A 20,966-nucleotide genomic window follows, 5' to 3' on the forward strand; every position below is an offset into this window, starting at 1 on the left:
ATAAAATGTACTTTGAATGACAACGTTTCAGAGAATAGAGCTGTATTTCGGGCTTCTGTTCGGCTAAGATTAAACCTTTAAGAGTAAAAAGTTAGAGGCTGCATCCTGTCAGGGTAAAGTTGTCCTTTTTAGTTTTATTTTTTTAGTTTTTACATCAGTAGACTCTGCGCAGACGCAAACAGCCGCAGTTTCGCGTTCAAACCGGCTGAATATAAAGCATTACTTTCTTGTTCATGTGAACATTATAAGAACTAACAAAGTTAAACGATATCGTCGCATTAAAACACCTTAAACAAAGGCAAAGCGTCAAATTTCACGAAACGCAACACAGCAGAGTGAGAGACACAGCGGGGGGAGCGCGAGCAGGAAAGACAATCGGCTGCTGTATTCGCGCGTCATCGTGATCCACCAATCACGCAACGTCTTCATCCGCACGCGAAGCTAGTTTGTCCAACCAGCTGTGTTGTCTTTACTACGTCACCCAGCGCTCGGTCACATCCGGTCGTATATATTTTGCCACGAGTTAGCGGCGAATTTGGAGAGTGTCCATTTTGAGCAGCGAATCGGCGTCTCCGTTTTTTCCCTCTTAAAGTAAGGACATCACTCTTTCTTCTTCTCCACAGATATAATCCAGTCCAGGATGTTAAACTGTGTACTAATCTGAGAGTCTTCGTGTTGTTTAACTCTGTTGTTGGTGTAATGTGTGTATTTATTAGGAAGAAATGTAGCTAGTTGCGTTTTAGCCGCGGTGTTGCTAAACACGTTAGCGCGGTTATTGAGCTCAGTCAATGCTCCCTTCATGCATCCTGGTTGAAATTCAACAAATGCACGTGAAATGCATTCAAGTGTGTGTTGTGTTTGACATATATATACATAGGAGTAAGTGGTTCTTGCATTGAAATTAAACGCGCTATTTGCTAACCGGGCCTGCACGCTACCCGAAGCGGAGCAAAGCGCGGTCTGCTTAAACAGTGGACATCTACATTCACACCGGTGTTCTGACCAAAAATGCTACCGTATCGAGAAGGTACCGAAAATTAACCTTTAGAAAAAACTGTTGTTACGTTGCATGTATTGATGAGTAATCCAGTGAATCGAAGTGTGTAAGCAAATGTGTCTTTGTGTCCCGATTACAAAGAGGTGTGTGGTTTGATCAGTCGAGAGTAGGTTGGTGGTCTTTTGTTTAAACATCTTCGATTCACGTTTCCCAACTCACAAATATCGTTAACCAATCATTCTTTGCCACTTTGTTGCAAACATACACCTCCAATGTTCACAATTTTTCTTAATTGCGATCAAAAACTGAAATTGTAGTTTAAACGTTAAAACCACTGCTCAGCAGCTCGACTTCGCGCGTGCGCAGATGTGCAAAGAGCCGCTCGGGGGCACATTTCGATAGGTAGCATTGTTCGATAGCACACTGGTTCGTTCCGTCTTTGTATGAGCTATTGAGGTCACGTTGACTAAAAGCTGCGTATTTAACACATCAATCCTCACCATACCTTCGCTATAAGTTCGCTCTGACCCGTTTAATGGTTTAGTTCAGGTTTGAGCGTGTTAAGTGCGTGTAAATAAGATTAATTCGAAACGATACTATGTGCTAGCTATGAACTAGCCACCGTTATTGTTAGCTTACCAATAGCTTCAGTCAAGATTGGATAAATGAGTTTTTACACGCTAAGAGATACAATGAAAATGCATGCATGCCTATTAAGAGTTTTTAGTTGTAGGATTTCATATCATGGGTGTGATTTATTGATGGCTCTGTAGAAAGTAGGTGTAATTAAAGCACCCAGGCTTTATCTACATTTTCTACAGTTGTGCTAATATTATTAAAACAACCGGCAAGTTAGCAAAGTTGTAAATATGTCAACCAGAGCATGTTGCTCCACAAAACATCAAACCGTGAATAAGTCCATCTGATAAACTCATCCAATATCTCCCTTTCCATCTCTAGTCTCTTAACGACCCCACCGTCAGAATGGCAGATGCTGAGACACTCTTAATGGAAACATCAGACCAGAATGGAAACGAGGGAGAGGAGGACCAGAACGGAGCAGAACTGGAGCAGGATCAGGACCCGGACCAGGATCAGGAGCTAGAGCAGGAACCGGAGCTAGACCAGGAACAAGAGCAGGAGCTGATGGCTGGAGATGAACTCCAGGAAGACAACGGCACGGACAATGGCACAGATGGAGGAAAGATCGATGCCAGCAAAGGAGAGGAAGATGCTGGGTGAGTGTTGTCCACGACCAAGAGCAAATAGCTGGTTATGTTGTAGCAAGTTACAGATGCCCTTTGAGGTGAGGAGTTCATGCTGTCTCTCTTTGTTTGCAGGAAAATGTTCGTGGGCGGCCTCAGCTGGGACACGAGTAAAAAAGACCTGAAGGACTACTTCAGTAAGTTCGGCGAGGTGTTGGACTGTACCATCAAGATGGATCAGAACACAGGACGGTCCCGAGGCTTCGGCTTCGTTCTTTTCAAAGACTCCGCCAGTGTGGACAAGGTGTGTATTTTGTTGTTTCAATGCTGTCGGCTCTTTAAAGATGAGTGAGCGTGTTACGACTGGTCTCGGTTTCATTGTTACACCCTGTGAAAAAGGGGCACCAGCCTGTTCAGGTGCATATGCTGAATTTGGGCTACCAGAATGCAACATGGCGCTGGTTTAATTGGCTTTATTACTCATAAACCAGAGCATATTTTCACTGAATTCACTTTGGACATATTTCCAGTTAAATACAAAGTGACTGTGTAGCTCTCTGCCGTTTTTCCTTCAATGGGGACTCAGTTTTTGCCAGACGGTTAACAGTCAATATTAGAGACAGATGCATCAAATCATCGCTCTCCTCTCGCTCTGATTCAAATGTGTCTTTAGGTGCTTGCACAGAAGGAACATGGTCTGGATGGACGTACAATTGACCCCAAGAGGGCGATGGCAATGAAGAAGGAGCCCGTGAAGAAGATCTTCGTCGGAGGTTTGAATCCAGAGGCAACGGAAGAAGCCATCCGGGAATACTTTGGGGCCTTTGGAGAGGTCGGTTTGCTCATTACTGTGACAAACTGTTTGGTTTGATAAGACTAATCCCCGCTAAGGCTTCTCCTCACCGTTTGTTGTTTTTCCAGATCGAAACCATTGAGCTCCCCATTGACCCCAAGTCAAAGAAGAGGAGGGGGTTCATCTTCATCACATACAAAGATGAGGCCAGCGTCAAGAAGTGCCTGGAGAAGAAGTTCCACAGTATCGAGGGCGGGAGGGTAACTACTACACACTCACATGTACACATACCGGTTTTAGAAAAATGAAAACACCTCTTAACAAGTCTTGCTGGCAGAAATTTGTGTGAATTTAATGTGTGCGTGTTTCCCGCTATTCAGTGTGAGCTGAAGATCGCCCAGCCGAAGGAGGTCTACCAGCAGCAGCAGTATGGGGGAGGGCGTGGGGGTGGATACGGAGGAGGAGGACGAGGAGGAGGAAGGGGCCGTGGAGGTGAGGAAGAGAAATCACTAGTTTGTCTCCTGCGATAGATCACATGTCAACAACACAAACTCCTCATTCCCTACATGAAGCTACATTGAACTAATTTGCTGACTGACTCGTCTGTATTCGAGTCTTCATAAATTGTATTAAGAGGAGCAGGTAGATGTCTAGTGCATGTCACAAGTGGGTGTTCGGAAGAGTTTTGCCTGATTCACAGTGAACTCACTGTTTACGTCTGTTCAGTCATGGAAAACAAGTTCATCGTCTAATCTCTGTGTGAACTTTGTCTCAGGTCAGAGCCAGGGCTGGAACCAGGGCTACGGAAACTACTGGAACCAGGGATACGGTAACCAGGGCTATGGCTATGGTGGTTACAGCGGCTATGGCAACTACGATTACTCTTCTGGTTACTATGGATACGGTCCTGGATATGATTACAGTAAGTACACACAAACACGATCTCGCGTGCTGTTGAAGTGAGGACTCTTCTGACCCGTCGTCTTTTCCTCCGCTCCACAGATCAGGGCAATGCAAGCTACGGGAAAACCCCACGACGGGGGGCACACCAGACCAGCTACAAGCCATACTGATGATCACACGACAGTGCAAGGTAAGACGCATGTCTTCTACGTCCATCAGGGGGCTTCAATCAGTCTCAACCTTGTATCCTCTCAATGAGAGCCCAAAAAAACACTTCAGAAGATAAAAGGTGGAAGTTGGAATGATGAAAACCTACTACAAAGTATATGCATTAGAGCATTTAGCAAGTTACAGGGCCAAGGACAAACTTTCTCTAACAGGCAGAAACCTCGAGCAGAACCAGACTCATTTTAGACTTCTGCTGAGACAAGGGATCTCAGGGACTCCAGAAAGGACTTTAACGGGACAGGAAGATTTAAAGTAAGTGACAGGCAGAAAGAGGAGAGAGAGAGGGAAAGACAGGATCCCACTGTCAGTTCCCGAAGCCTATAGTTACAGTGGCAAGGACAAACTTCCTCTAACAGGCAGAATCCTCGAGGCAGCAGAACCACGTTAGATATCTGCTATAGCAATGAAATTATTTGTGGAATAATTAAGGTAAATAGAATGAATAGATGCAACTTTCTGCGGTAATGTAAAAAGCCTTATCTGATCCCTCAATTATTTGATTTATTTTCTAGGTTAGTGAAATATTGGGTTACTGCAGCCCTGATGACGTGTCCCCCTCTCCTCTTCCTCAGACCTGCAGTGATCTGGTGGACCGACAGCTGGGCGGACACACTGGGCATGACTCGACCTCTTTTATGACAGAAGACCATTTGTACAGAAAACATCTGAAATGTAACTTTGTTTCTTTTTTTTCTTTTTTTTTTTTTTTTAAATCCTTTTCATTTTTAGGTTTTACTTTTCCCTTTGGTGTTTTTTTTTTTCTTCCCTTCCACATTTCCACCCATGGAAGTGTAATTTTTACTGTACTTTTTGGTACCTGTTTTGATTCTAATGTATTGTAAGGCTTGTATTTTACATGTTTGCTGGCTTTACAGGTTGAAATCTTGGCGCTGTAAAGAAGCTTTTTTGACAAATAAACAGTTTTCAGTAACTTTTTTTTTTTCTTTCTGAGTTTCCAGGTTCTGGGTTTGAAGGAATGTCGAAAACAGATATAGGATTCAAATGAAGTTTCACATTTAAACTCATAATGATTTCAGTGTTTGTAGCCATATTCTCCAGTGATCTGTAATTATGGAAAGTTTAAGTTGTCTCCAGAACTTTTACGACTGTGCCCCAAAAATGACTCAATTGGTTTTTTTCCCCTTGTTCATGTGAAATTAAGTGATACTTTTACGTAGTTTCTGATCCTGACAACTGAACCAATGGTCTGCAGGCTTCTTCCTTCCTTTCTTTCTTTCAGGCCGTTGTGACTTTAGCGGGGAAGTTAACATCTGAGCGAACACGTGGGGATTTACGAGGGATAAATGAGTAGACGAAGCACACCTGTGGACTCCCTGTGAAATCACACCTTTTATTTTTAATTAACTTTTGTTAAGTTTCCATGCTCGTTTAGTTTGTGTTCAAGTGCCGCTGGTTTTTAGAAATAACTGCTCTAAAGTTAAATGTCTGCTTAGTGTTTTCTGGGCCGACTTCAGGCCTCTGGAGTCTCCTCAGCTAGTGTCTCTGGCAATTTATTAGTAATAAAAATATTCGTTTGTAATGATCTGTGTATTTCTAATGATTAATGTTACAATTAATTGTGGTCTCAAAGAATGAACCGGCAGCTCTTTTTATTTGATAAAGAACAGCTTTTCTTCCTCCATACAAACCCCAACAGTGATTTATCTCAGACTACAGGATTTTTTTTTTTTTTTTTTACATCTGCATTATGCTTGAACAGATTTTTTTTTCTGGCTCAAACCGCTTCAGGGTTTTCTAACTTTTGTTAAATTTGAGTGATGGTAACGTGGCGATGAGGCAAAATCAGCACAACCTGGTCTTCTGGTTTGTTCCCAGAACACGGTCAAATTGGGTCTATTAATCGGCCGACTGTTATATTTGTTGACTTTAAGATTATCCAAACATCGGAAATTTTAAAAAGAGCCAAAGAACACGTGAAATTCAAACCAAATTTCTTAAAAAATTATTAAATTCCACGAGATCTGTGTCCTATAATTCATAACATCAGTTCTAATGGGTTTCAATTCAAGTCAGTGTCAGAGAACTCGAATGCATTTAAAGGGATCAAAACCTTTGAAGATAAACAAGCTTTCTTTTGGTATTTGAAGACAGGAAATCATATATTACGCTCCAGTGTTACAGATGTTAGTAACGGAGCTCACTCGCACGAAGTGCATGAATTACAAATGTGAACATCTAAACCAGGCATGTCCAAAGTACGGCCTAGGGGCCAACTGCGGCCCAATGTCCATTTATTCATAGTCCCAAGTTTCCATCTTAAATTGTTATTTATAGCAGACTTTAATCACCTTCTAAATCATCTGTACATTTTCAGTTTCTTTCAAGTGCACAAAAAAACTAAATCAATCCAGAAACGCCTCAAAAAGCTTCATATGGACTACTTTTATAAAGCCAAAGCACTGGGAATTCTGCAAGATGGCAATAAAGAAGAAAGACAAGAACTCCTAAAGTTGACAGGTTTTCAAATTATTTTTTATCATGATGTGAAAATGTTTTTGAACACTAAAAGATCAAAATTATGAAATTGTACAGAAAAGGGAAAGATTTGTGCATAAAAATTGTTCAGAACGCAGGAAAATAATTATTGTTATAAATTGTTGTCTGCTGGTCAGAAAAGTATTTAAAAAAACATGAAAAAGAAGTGTGATGGAATCCAGATCATGATCCTGCCATAGGAAAATAATGATACAATATTTTTTCTCACATTGCCTGACCCTAATGAAAAAAAATGTATCCAGAAGAAGATAAAGTTTGCTAATGATTACGTGGCTTGTGGAGAACTGAGGACTACCTAGTTACTGTTTTATTGAGAAAAAAATGAAATAATTGTTATTAAATAGATATTTCAGATATAACTTTTATGATTCCTAAGTCACAGTAGGAGTGTCCTGTGGCCCTGAGGTATTCTGACAACATCATATGTGGCCCTCAGTGAGAAAAGTTTGGACACCCCTGATCTAAACAGTCCAAGTCTGACTAAATGTTAAGATGAAATAAGAATCAAAATTTCACAGCCTCAAACTAACAGTTTTGGGAAACAGGCTCAAATGGAATCACCATGCATGCATGATATCAAAGTGACACTAAAAACAATCTAGCTGTCACTATTATCACTAGTATTCTCCTCTATGCCTCTTTCAACTCCAACTCGGTCCAGAAAGATGGTTGTCTAACATGACCGTGTCTGTTGTGATTTGGTGCTATACAAATAAAGATTGATTGGTTGGTTGGTTGATTAAAAAAAGAAGACTCTATATTTTAATATCTTAGGATAAAGTTGAATCAAATCAACTCTCGGAGTGCACGGGGCAACCATAATACCTGCATAAACTGAACAGAAAAGGCAGACTGGAAACCAAACATTTGCATTAATTAGTTCTAAATGAAACCAGCAGAGGGCGCCATTGTTAAACACTCAACACCATAAACTCTGGACAAACTTTAAGTAGTAAAGTTCGTTTGAGACACATGGTCTAAAACTTGGCTGATTTGTTCAATTTCTTTCACAGTTTCCTGTCTAAAAAACAAAAACGTGTCCCTCCTTTGATAAACAGAAACTACAACATAAATTGTTCAAGAGGAAGTTTTATATCCATGAGGAAAAAACTCACATTTCAAAGTGTTTTCTTCATGTAAACCCTGTCAACCAACCATATTCTTTATACCCTGCAAGAAATGAGATGAAAATGTAACAAGCCTACTGATTGGACCGATTTGGTCACATGACAATACAACATTCCTCGTTAGTATAGTGGACAGTGGCTGTTTCCGAAACGGCCTGCTACATACTACTTACTAATGTAGTAGGCAGTAGGTATTGCCTACTACATACTGCATTTGAATTTAGTATGTAGTATGACTGTTCTGTTCGATCTGTCATGCAGCATGCTGAGCCAGACTTCGCTGGATTTCCGGTTTCGGAAAGCGGAAGTAAACAACGGCGAAGCCGATAAATAAAAAGCTTATTTAGCATCCATTTATGATTTCAAAAGTTAGGAAGTGGTTTATATGTAATTTGATAACTTTCACAGCACCCAAAAACGGATTTCCTCCCGTCAAAAAATGAGGAAAAAGAAAAAGCAGAACGAGCGCTGTGCATTGTGGGAAACAGTACGCGAGGAAGACTGGTCCGATGCACACTGAGATATTTTCCCGAATCAGTAGACATCCGGGGAGCTTTGGCATACTGCAGATTTTGCTCTTGTTCACATACTACTTACTACATACTGAATTTTGGACATATCAGTACATACTGCTAGTATAGTAGGCGATTTCGGAAACAGCCATTATCTCCGCCTGTCACGCGGAGGCAGACTCGATTCCCTGACGGGGAGGATCATTTTTATAATGTTTAACACATTTCACTTAAACTTCTGAACTTCTACTGACATCAAAATCAATTACAGGATAACTTTTTTATAAGTTTTATTTTTAGCCATTTTTGCTTTAATGGACAGGACAGCTGAAGGGAGACAGGAAATGTGGGGAGCAGAGATTGGGGGAGGACATGCAGCAAATTAAAGGTGCACAAAAAAATCATATACATCAATTAATTGTATTCTGTACCCTTGATAGCAAGTTACTTCACGCTGTGGAAATGTCACAACCTTATTTGTTTCGTGAGGTCGAGATATTGTGGCTGGTTTTAGAACAGACTATGTGTTAAATACTTGATTTTGATTGGTCAGAACTGTTCGAATGGAATGGAACAAAATAAATCAAAGCAGAATTGGATGTTTCAATGGATCAAAGCCAATAACAATATGAATTGTCACTCATTAGAAGTGACACCAGGGACGACCTGATCACACACATCATATTAATTTAATCCACATAAAAGAGTCTGGCACATTCCCCCTCTGCCTGCTGACACTGTGGTAAAAACATTAGTGTGGTCTCAGGCTGGTCTTGAGAGTGGGGAAATAATGACAGTTAGCGGGCACAGATGTGAGAGCAGTCCAAGGAGCTTCTGGACCTTGACCATCTCTGATAGGGAAAAGAGGAGCAACTTCCTGTCCTGCAGTCCAGACAACAGCAGCAGAGCTGGTGAGAGCATCTCTAAGCTGATGATCTCTACAAAGAGGTAACTACGATGGCCCTGAAGGGCAAAACACAGCAACATTTCAGGAAACACGATGACATTTCACAAAACACAACGATATTTCACAAAACACAACTTTACAGAAAACACAACATTTCACTAAACGGAAAGGGGAGGGACAACACTTCTTGTTTCTGATTGGACAAAACCCGACAGTTCAACATAATTTCCTGTTTCTATTACTACTACTCAGCTAAGTACCTGCACAAATGTTAAACTGAGTTGGAAGGAATGGAAGGGGAGATAGAAATAATGAAGGAATATTCAAACAAAGGATACACATGTAATGTATCTATGGTGTGGCCGACATATTAGAACATCCTCAGGTCTCGGAGTCTGGTGTCAGACCTCAGATGAAAAAGCATCAGGTCTTTTTCACTTCGGAGGCAACATTTTTTTCCTTTTTCACTTTCTGATTACATGTAATTTGACTACTATTTGGAAAGTAATCTGATTACATGTAATCTGAATGATTTTTGGACAGTACTCTAATAACATCTAATCTGATGACTGTAGGAACTGTAACAGGATGGTATTCTTTCTGATTAGTTTGGGGAAAGAACTGATCATTACAGGCTTGCCAATTGTGTGGTGGTTAGCACGGACAATCTTCAACAAAATAATTATTGGTTCACATCCTGGACTGAGGCTTTCCATGAAAGGGACATTTTTTCACACTGTGCTCTTAAAGTATCCCAATAAAATGTTTAAATAAAAACACCTAAATCTCAGTTAGATAAGCACTGCCAGGCAGGCCTGTGGTGAGATGGTCTCCTCCCACTTTAGTTTAAACTGTGCTTTCGAAGTACAATAAAAAATCATGTTCATCCAAGCAGCCCTGTGGTGTTGAGGATAGGCATGCTACCTTTCAATCTGATGGTTCTGGTTTCATATCCCGCTAAGGGCTTCCAATGTGAGACAAAAATGAAACAATTTCCACAGTGTGGTTGAGCTGTGCAAATGTGAGATGGAACTGGTACACTTTCCTCACAATGTGGTTGAGCTGTGCTTTTAAACTACGACAAAGAATTGTGAAATGAAAAGACCTTAAGGCAAGCACTGCAAAGTTGCCCTGTGGTATGGTGGACAGGGCTGCTGCCTTTTGATGCAAGGGTCCTAGGTGTGAATCCTGGTGCAGACTGTCCATGGGATGAAACACTTTCCTCACACTGGGGTTTGAACTTTGATTTTGAAGTACAATATCAAAATGGTGAAATGTAAAGACAATATGTTGTAATGTTTGTGAAATGTTGTTGTGTTTTGTGAAACATTGTGTTTTCTGATTTTTTGTTGTGTCCTCTGTAATGTCAAATCAAATCAAATCAAGCTTTATTGTCATTTTGTTCATACTGTGATGGAATTCAGCAACAAACTGGACACTGGACACAGAAGACTCAGGAGACTCTGACGGCTTACGTTGAAATAGTTTATGTAGAACTTGGCCAAGGAGAAATAACATAACAGTACACAGGCAGGAGAGTGCAGTGCAATGCCAAGTCAGTTCTGACAGACAAAACCCTTGGCATGGTATTTATTCCCCCCCGAAGACGACACTAAAGTTAGATAACCATGTTTGGAAAATAGGAACACAACAAGTGTGAAGAAGACCTGTGCTCTAGTTCTGGAGACAGTAAGTCGGCCATAACACATAGATAAAAGACAGGAGCAGGGGGAGAGACCTTGACTACTACCCTGACACGATCTCGCCTGTAACAGATGACATAGGAAACAAGTTACTCTAAACATGACATTTAGACTGAAAGAATACAATAGTTAAACATTCTTAGATACATATATATAAGACTATGAAAATTCCACGACAGATCCCCCCTGTTTGATCATGAGATCAACACTCACTACCACATTAAACCCATGCCTTGGGATAGTCCGCAGAACTGCACTCTTCATCACAAAATAAAACACAAAAGGATCACAGCTTCATTACAGCAAACATCAGCATCAAATCATTAGAAAATCACAAATAAGATGAATCAAAACAAACTGCACTCCCTTTCATAAATTGAAAACATTTGAAAAGTCGGGAAGTGTCCCCCATACACTTTCCCCAGCATATGTTCTATGAGTTCCGCCTCGAGACCAACAGGGCCTCAGTATCTCAATTCACAACACACAGCCCCGTGAAACGGAGGAGTGTTCGGGAATGTCGGGCAGAGGTCACAGATCACAGCTCCCCACACTCCGCAAAACCCTCCCCTTTGTTTTGTCTTTCTTTCTTTGAGAGGAGGGGGAAAAGCATCGTGTGTTCCCTACTCTAGTCTACACAATACATTTTCCCTAATCTCGGGGGTGAAACAGAAATTAAATCACACATTGTATAAATGAAAACATTACCATATAATGTCAAAACTCTAAGAAACCATCATGAAACCCAAATCATTATATTAATGTCAAAATCACACTTAGCACTCCATGTTTAAGGTCAATTCATATAGATTACTTCCAACTTCATTTTAATCCAATTACCACAAACTATCTGTAATTGAAAAATACACCAATTCATTCTCAAATTGTCTGATCATTATTCTCAATTATATCATTCATTTACCTTTATTTTTTATTTTATTCTCTCTTTATTTTTTATTTTGATTTATTTTTTATCTCAATAAAATCAGAAAGATGCTATAACACTTATTAATCTTCTATACTTTTCATGGAGTGCTGGATACATACTCTAAATTCAAACCCATTACCAAAATTGTAAAACCCTTTAATTATTGTTATTTAATTATCAGTTTAAACCATTTCAAATAAATCATTTCAATCCAGAAAATCATAACACAGAATCAACATCATTGATTACCTTGATTATTATCTTCAACCCTGTATGCAAAGCATACTTCCAGAATTCTGACCCTTTATCTAGGCCATGGGATCCCCCCTGTTTATCACATTCAGTCCTTTATTCAAACAGAGACAAATCATCATCCTCCTCAGCAGGGAACCCTGGGGGAACCCATTCCTCATAAGCTTTTTCTATGACTCCTAGAGAGACACTGTCCTCATCTACTACTATCTGTGGGGCCTGGCTGATTGGGCTGATAGCTCGTAGAAAAATTGCTTTGACTGCTGCAACCAGACAAGAACCTAAAATCAGAATTGTTAGCAGAGTGATTACAATAGTGGCTAAGAATTTGACTACACCAGCGCCCCAGGAGCTGAATAATCCTGTAAAATTACCAAAATCAAAACCATGAATGTCATGTAGTTCTTTTAACCCCTGGGCAGTGTCATGTACCATATTCATAACATCAGTGGTGGCATCAGATATATGGGAACAACACTCAGTGCCAATCACCTTACAAGTTCCTTCCTGGGCTGCCAGGAGTAAGTCCAGGGCCACACGATTTTTCCAGAGCCACAGTCTTTACCTCCTGCAGCTCCCTGTCTTCAGCCATAAGGGCCCTACTTGAAACATTTAAATGATGCTCTAAGACTTTAGACAAAGCTACGATTTCTTGTTGGGACACATAAACACCATAAGATGGCAGAAAGACACTGGCAACCTTTTGGAACCCTGAGAGCTCTCTTCTCTGTCTCAGGGGAGGGGAATGCAGGACTGCAAGTTCCTGTGTGTCCACCTCTCGAATCATAGGGACTAAATAAGCTAAATATCACACTCCCCTCAGCCTAGCGTATGGCATGCACCTATAAGCTTTGTTACCACATATGAGATACACCCTTTCTGGGAGAGGCTGTTGTTTAAGGCTAACATTTACCACTGAAGTACAAGAACCCTCACCCAAATTTGGCTCATTAGAGTAACCCACCCCTCTAAAGCATAGAGAAACATTCTGCAACTCATAAGTATAAACGGGTGGAATATAGTCAGAACAGTCTCGTGGAGGCGTTTTCTCATCAGAAATCATAACAGAACAATTGTGCATTGAAACTTTAACCATATTAAATGACCGTGTGCCAAACCACGGCTGAATTTCAATCAAAGCCTCTACCAATAATGAATAAGTGTAAGGCTGTGGGACACATACAAGATCTCTCTCAGACTTGGTACAGTTAGTCTGCACCAAAGTTAAATGCAATTTATATTGAAGAGCTAACATTACGAAGGGTTGTACCGAATTTATGCGCAACAAGTTTACATCATTTACACCTACAGGCAAATAGTTAGAATTTACCTCTGCGACTGTATCTAGAGCCAGATCAGTGTACCTTGAGAACTCAGGATTCCCTTTGGGGTAAGCAGGTGTGTAACATTCATCTGTACCTGCCTCCATTCTAGAACCTAGACCATTCCAATCAACCATTACATAATCTGCCTTGGAAAAAGGAACAGGGGTAAACATTGGAGAATGCATAGATTTAGGCATGTTCTGACACAACCAACATTTACTCAGATTACGCTCTGGTGCATAATCCACCATCAGGAAGGCAGCTGAATTTCTTTCATCCGGACGGAAAGAGTTCCCTCCAACTGGCTTTACAGCCTCATAGTAGATTGTTGTACGTGCTTGCTCTACGACAGCCCAGTCATCTTCATCCTCCTGAACAATACAGTCAGTGCCCAGTTTAGGAAACAGTCTATAATTTACCCTCCATTGTGCGCAGTCAGGATCCTCGCTCAGCTGCTGCACTGTGAAACACCACAGGTCTGGGGTCTCCTTCAACGGAAGAATAGATGTATAACTCACAATCATGTAGTCAAATGAGGCTGGCCTCACAAATGTTTGTTTCGGGTCCAGAATTCCCCATCTTCGCCTCCCCTTTGCGTCGTTTTTACGGTATGCAAGTAGGCAATCATTCAGTCCACACCTGCGGGACGGACACCGGACAAAGACTGGGTTCACCTCTCGTTTGGCTCTGTAGAGAGGTGGAACAGAAACAGGTGGAACAGAAACAGGTGGAACAGAAACAGAGTCACTGGTCTTGTCCTTGTTATTCTCGTTAGGCTTTCTCCCTTCGTCTTTCACATAGTCATGTTTTTTCATTCTTTTTTTTCTCATCTTCAAACTGTGTGTCAGAAAGGTGCGTCTTACGTTAGTTGTGGATTTAGGAATAGCCACTGCAGCTTCCTTCTCACTGTGGCTCACACCTTTTCTTTCTCTTAAAGACACACACTTGTGGGGCTGCTTTCCTTCAGCACCACTCTCTTTAAACTGTGCATGGGGCTGCTGTCTGTCAGCATCATGCTCCTGGAACTGAATACGAGGTCCTTCGTATTCTTTGTGAGGCAAATCTGCGCCTCTCTCCCTGACCTCCAGGTCAGGATCGCCACTCCCGCTCTGCTTGAACCCTCGGTCGGGATTCACCACCACGAGGAGGAGGAGGAACGTCAGCCCTCCCCAGAGGATCGAGCCCCCTGTTCTGGAGGTGCCAACTGGCACCGGGATGCGTGCACCCATTCTGCCCTGCCCTCGACCTTAAGAGCAGTTTGGTTGACCAGTAACCCCTGGAATGGACCTTTCCACCTGGAAGGAAAATCAGAACAGAGACCTTGTCCAAGGACTTGATTAGTACATAATCTCCACACAGAAAAGGAGGAAAAAGGTTCCGGAAGCTGGTCAGATACCTGCAAATGAAACTTTAGTTGTTCAGTTACATGTTGAACAAAATCAGACCCAAACACATCAGTCCATAACAGTGTTACTTTATGGGGTGTCAAAGGTTGACTTGTCCCTGTGGACATTGGTCCCCCCATCAAAGTATTTTAAGGACTTAGTCTGATTGTTGAGTTCAGTGTGTTTCGAATGGACACAACCTAACATTTTGTAAGAAATCATAAACATATATTTGTAAACTCGAAAATTGACATACTGTATGTACCAAAGTTTTTTCTTATCTCTACAAAGAGCCCTGAGGGTGATGATAAATTATCTTGTTTGATAGGGCTGTTTTTTCTTCTCTCTCTCTGGCCCACTGACATGGTGTGCATCAGTCTACCAATGTGTGTGAGACCTGGGAAGTCATTGCAATTTAATTACCTGCAATTATCTTATTTATAATTCATTCATTCATTCCCCCTGTCCTGCATGTGAAGGGCAGTGTACAAAATGACCAGAACATGGAGGAGGGATGAGGACAGATAAAATACCATTAGGGAGGTCTACAAGCTAGACTTCTTGGACAACCCTAACACACTCATAAATGATGCTCTAACTGTAACATCTTGGTTTCCTGTACTGGAATATCACTAACAGAAGGCACAGGTATGGCCTCTTAAAGTTACATGGACCTACATTAATGTACTGTGGAGCTGGAGGAAGTTGTGGCTTGTCTAACTGCATATCAGTTGTTTTGCATTTCCATGTGAAACAGTATCAGATCCAGAGGTGTGAACCTCACATTTAAAATAGCAAGCTGTGCTTGTAACATATATAGTATGAAGAAAATTGCGATTATACAATAATTTTTAATTGGTTAATCTGAGGATGAGAGAAATCCTCTCTGTCCCCAAAGTTCAACATGAAATCATGAGCAGCACCAAAGGCATAACATGAATCTGTAAATATTGTGGTTGCTTTGTCCTTGTTTTGAGTACAGGCCTGATAAGATCATACAACTCCTTTGCTTGAGCTGAGGTGCCAGTAGGCAGAGCTCAGGTCTCAATCACTTCCTCGGTCATTCACTGTATCATTGCCAGCCAGATGTATTTTCTCAGATGGTCATGAGGATGAGCCATCAGTATAAAAATGAAATCAGAATTTGGAGAATGTGTCTGTATGAGCTCTGGCCTGGGGGATGTGCTGGTTTCAAATACAAATTAAAATCATGATCGTTGATAAACTCTATGTGGAGGAGTGCTGTAGAATTAAAAGGCAGAAGTGAGCGCTTTAATGTTACATGTAGGCTAGACAAAATGGTCACGTCATATCCTGATCTTCCCGCTGCTACTGTTGTTTGTTTGGTGACTAATGCTCTCAATCACTCAATCTTTATTTATATAGTGCCAAATCACAACAAATGTTCTCCAGACATTTTAAAACAGAGCAGGTCTAGACCCTACTCTGTGTTCTATTATTCAAATATTTTCAAAAATATTTAACAAAATGTGGGACTTGTACAACACAGTCATTGGCCAGTACAACAAGGCTGATTCCTTACGTAGTATAACAACCATGGCCACTGACCTCGGAAAACCAGACATATCAAGGATCCTTTTTTTTTTTTTTTTTTTTTTGTTTTGTTTTGTTTTGTTTTTCTTCAGAAGAAAACTCTTCCTTTAAAAACATGTGAATACAGGGAGCCGGGACAGCTGCGTGTCAACGTCATGCGAAGTGAAATGCGGGCAGTCACTGAGTCCTTCAAAGCTGTAGGAGGCCTTTAGTCCAGAACAAGACAGGTGATACAGCCTACTCCGTAGAAGCCCTCCATACAACACAGTCCACTTCAGGGTACTCAAAATCCAGTGCCAACCTTACACACATTCCAAAATCAGAAAGTTCTTACTTTTCAGGGGGGTCATGTTCACCAGAAGTGTCAGTCTCTCAAAGCACAGCACATGACCCAAGTTGGTAGCCTCAGGCTCACAGAACCTCAACCAAAGAGGCTCTGTGACCACACTCGTCCACGTATCATGAGCAAGACTTCCTTAGAAGGCAAAGCACAAATAAATCCAGAGCATACTGCAACAGAGAGTTCACACCCGTCAAGTGTACGTCTTGTAAATCCAGTCCAACTGATGAGTTTTATTGATAAGCCTTGACTAACGGGTCCAGGTCAGCAGACGGCCTTTGAATATAAAAGCAAACAGACACTGGCTATCTGGATGCAAAGGAAATAGGAAAAACTAAACATTCCTCAATGACTGTGTAGTACTGGTAATATTGGGCAGTGAAGCCAAGATGGAATTTATATCAGGCACAATCAAAGACAAAAGTACAATAACATTATCTACACTATTATATAGTTTGTGGGGGGGTTATAACCATTAGTAACCCGTTCTTTACAGAAGGCAAAATAAGAGTGATATACAGTCTAGAAGTTTGGACCAACACACTTTGCTTAAAGAGGGAGTGAATAACCCCTTCAACTCCGATAATAGGTTTTATATGGATCAGAATTTCTTAATCATATATTATTATATGCAATATTATCATTACCTTTTTTGGTTTAGCATTAGCTTGAATTTCACAATATGAGGCGGACCAAATGTCACAACTCATAGATTTTTTTATCTTTTTTAACTTTTCTTGTTTTGCTATAGGGATTTCAAAACACTTAGATAGGTGTCCAAATTATTGGAGAGGGTGGCTGCTGTAACAAAATAATTAATATCTAAAATCAGAGGCTCTATCAATTGTAAAATAAACATTTCATCCCCAAGGTTGTTATGGTTTAAGTCTGAGCAGCTGATAAAGCCTGTCTCACAGAAAGCATTGTTTAACCAGTTCACTCACATGTTTTGGTTCAAACTAGCTGTAACAGCCGGAGTGATATTTAGAGGAGCCTCAGTGTTCCTAAAACTTTTTTTTTTATTTTCATACAGTGTGACTGTTAAAGCACACCCTTACAGACACAAATACTGGCTGCTCACATGTCAGCTGATAAATGCATCAGCAAGTTATTTACACTCCTCTGTTTGATTAATGGAACTATGCAACAGCAATACAGTACAGGCCTCATACAGACATCAATGAAACACACTAAAGATGATGATTCAGCAACTTTTGCACGTGTGCCATCTCAAATGTGTCAACATTAACTTGGGAAGGTCCAGTAATAAACACAACTTTAAACAAACTGCAAACATTGAACTGCTGGAAAGGCTCTCTCACAGTAATTCTCAAATAAAGCCCACTACAATTAATCGAAGCAAGTAATTTACACAAAAAATATTTTCCCATCAAATTTAAAACACTTTTCAAATAATCAGAAGTTAATACTACACATCTGTTCCTTCCACAGCAACATTGTGTTCAGTGGAAACTGGCTCTGATATAGGAGTGCCTGAAACACCTTCAGTGTGGATAATTTAGGATGCTAGTTGTTGGGATATACTCTTGTACATTTAAATCTTAGCATCATCATCTTTAATTGACATAATTAATCTTTCAAAAGGACAAGTATAAATCTTATTGTTAATATTTGCTTATTGACTGTGGATCTGATTCTTCTTCTACATGGCCTCCCATTGCTCAGTTCAGAGAGGCCCCTCCTAAAGAGGAGGGGGGGAAATATGACACATTTTTTTACATGTATCAGCAAGTTATTTATGTATCACTATGTTTGAAGATGAACCGACTAAGAAAGTCTTACTTTAGTAAAATTACTACAATTACGTGTGCATGTTCTTACATACTTCTCAGCTTTGTGATTCAGCCACTCATTCATAGGTATGGTCATGGGCCACTACCCGTCTGATGAATCTGGAAACTTGAAAATGCTCTCACACATTGGCCATTCAGCAGCATATGTGAGGCTTCAGCGAGTGCATACCTCTCTACTCTTACTTTATAACTTTTCATGATTATGGCTACTGCATGCAAAAGTATATAATCAGCGCTGTGTATAGATATCAACTCAGAATTGTCATTAAGGAAAGTCTTCAACTCATCCAACAACCATTCACAACGCCTCTCTTCACCATTCTCTCCACACCTCTTACAGGCCACGTCAGACCACACTTTCACACATCACACATGTTCCTGTAATCCCACTCTGGATCACCTCTTAGTGTTTAACATTAGCAGTAGCTAACCTATGTAGCTAACTCAATCTTCTTTGACTCAAATGACCCGAGATGTGGCCATCTTTGTTTTATCCATTTACCTAGGAGTGGTGAGAAAGTGACCACTCACTGCTCTTCTCACAATGCCCTCAGGCGTGTCTGTGAGGAATGATGGATCCTACTATGTTGTCGAGTCAATTGTATGTGAATTCAATATAGTATTTTAGGTGGTTTTAACAGAAAGTCATGCACATTTATCATTAGCATGCGTGTGTTTATTCTTATCTTTATCATGTTGGGGTCTATTAGCTGTTGTGGACTGATGATTACACATTTTGCAATAAACAATGAACATATAACACAATATCAACACAAACCAGCAAAAACACACAGCAAACACAAAACATTTAATAAACACTTCAACTGCATTCAGAGTCTCTTCTGAAGTCAAGGAAATTTTAATCATTTAATTTTGTTTTCAGTTGCTGTACTTTTATGTGGCCGGTTATGCTCGATCTACTTTCTCTCTCTCTTGGTTGACTTATGTAACTTAATGCACATAAGTAAGTAGTGTTGGGACTTATTATTTATTTAAATAGGAGGGATTTATACCAAAATTCAACCCCCTTTTTTTGCTCTGAAGTCCGTAACTTTGCAGAGTCTTATTGTCCCGCCGAACACAGAATCACAACTGGTCTTGTCTTAACGAGATGAACCCTCTAATCATTCGATTCACCTCAGAACTTTTCCCAAGGGTTAAGACTCACAGATTGAATATTTTCTGTGTCGAGTCGCAGCCCGAAGCTGGCTCAGACCTCTTGACTACCCCCGCAGGGTGCCCGATGCCCAACATCTAAAAATTTGTAGACTCCATTTTATTCCATAACGCCTTAACTTAAAAAAAATATCTACATACAGCAATTACCAATTCACTACTGTCACTATGTGTCAAGTTTAGAACTCTAAATCCCAATTACAGTTTCTTTTAGATCTTGTCAGACTCAGACATGGTAAAGCAAATAAAAGTTTGCACTTACCAGTCTTTGTCGTTAAGATTCTCGTTCGTGACGCCAATTTGTGATGGAATTCAGCAACAAACTGGACACTGGACACAGAAGACTCAGGAGACTCTGACGGCTTACGTTGAAATAGTTTATGTAGAACTTGGCCAAGGAGAAATAACATAACAGTACACAGGCAGGAGAGTGCAGTGCAATGCCAAGTCAGTTCTGACAGACAAAACCCTTGGCATGGTATTTATTCCCCCCCGAAGACGACACTAAAGTTAGATAACCATGTTTGGAAAATAGGAACACAACAAGTGGGAAGAAGACCTGTGCTCTAGTTCTGGAGACAGTAAGTCGGCCATAACACATAGATAAAGACAGGAGCAGGGGGAGAGACCTTGACTACTACCCTGACACGATCTCGCCCGTAACAGATGACATAGGAAACAAGTTACTCTAAACATGACATTTAGACTGAAAGAATACAATAGTTAAACATTCTTAGATACATATATATAAGACTATGAAAATTCCACGACACATACCAGTGTAAAAACAAAAACTTTATATATAATTTATTGATCCAAGACAGCCCATAAAAGGCAACAGGTTGCTTGTCGAGTTCAAATGTTTCAGCTACACCGAGGACAGCACACAGCACTCTACTGCATTGATTAAGGAATGGTTCAGCACCGATGGACAGAGACAGGCAGGTGCATTGTCCAGCACTGTCTTTCTCAGGAATAACATAAACATAAAATAGACACAGAGGTCTACAACACAGTTAAGTGTATTTAACCCTTGTGTTTTCCTTATTTGGACAACGCAATGACCCGGTGAGGATATGTCTGTTTAAAAATCTATAGTATTACGTTTCACCAGATTCTGTATTTTATCTTTTTCGCCAACTTCCTTTGAACTCATTCATACAACTTTTAACCCTTTAGTGCATTATTTATGGTCAACATGGCTTATTTACATGAAGATATGACTTGATTTGGGGTTTTAAAAAACATACTTTTTGAATTATTTTGACAACAATTATGATCACCTAAGAATTTCTTCATG

The 20,966-nt window shown here is 40.5% G+C and overlaps 2 protein-coding genes across 3 annotated transcripts; one reads left to right on the forward strand and one right to left on the reverse strand.

The window, feature by feature from the left end:
* The first annotated feature begins 460 nt into the window (after positions 1-460).
* LOC117812654 (heterogeneous nuclear ribonucleoprotein A/B-like) lies at positions 461-5,666 on the forward strand. Of its 2 annotated transcripts, none has more exons than XM_034683560.1 (9): positions 461-591; positions 1,958-2,235; positions 2,338-2,506; positions 2,876-3,034; positions 3,124-3,255; positions 3,376-3,487; positions 3,771-3,917; positions 3,998-4,088; positions 4,639-5,666. In XM_034683560.1, exons 2-8 carry the CDS (start codon positions 1,982-1,984, stop codon positions 4,066-4,068), a joined length of 1,044 nt encoding a protein of 347 aa, XP_034539451.1. In that variant the 5' UTR covers positions 461-591; positions 1,958-1,981; the 3' UTR covers positions 4,069-4,088; positions 4,639-5,666. The 2 variants fall into 2 exon arrangements, with proteins under 2 accessions (XP_034539451.1, XP_034539450.1); XM_034683559.1 differs by having other exon boundaries at positions 4,699-5,666.
* A 5,303-nt stretch (positions 5,667-10,969) lies between these two features.
* On the reverse strand, positions 10,970-20,067 carry LOC117812652. The gene is made up of 2 exons (XM_034683556.1): positions 19,929-20,067; positions 10,970-16,846 (listed from the first exon to the last, which is right to left on the reverse strand). The coding sequence occupies exon 2, from the start codon at positions 14,624-14,626 to the stop codon at positions 12,881-12,883; it is 1,746 nt and encodes a 581-aa protein (XP_034539447.1). The 5' UTR covers positions 14,627-16,846; positions 19,929-20,067; the 3' UTR covers positions 10,970-12,880.
* Between the last annotated feature and the right edge of the window lie 899 nt (positions 20,068-20,966).

This window comes from Notolabrus celidotus, chromosome 5, assembly GCF_009762535.1.
Source record: "Notolabrus celidotus isolate fNotCel1 chromosome 5, fNotCel1.pri, whole genome shotgun sequence".
NCBI classification, from domain to species: Eukaryota; Metazoa; Chordata; class Actinopteri; order Labriformes; family Labridae; genus Notolabrus; species Notolabrus celidotus.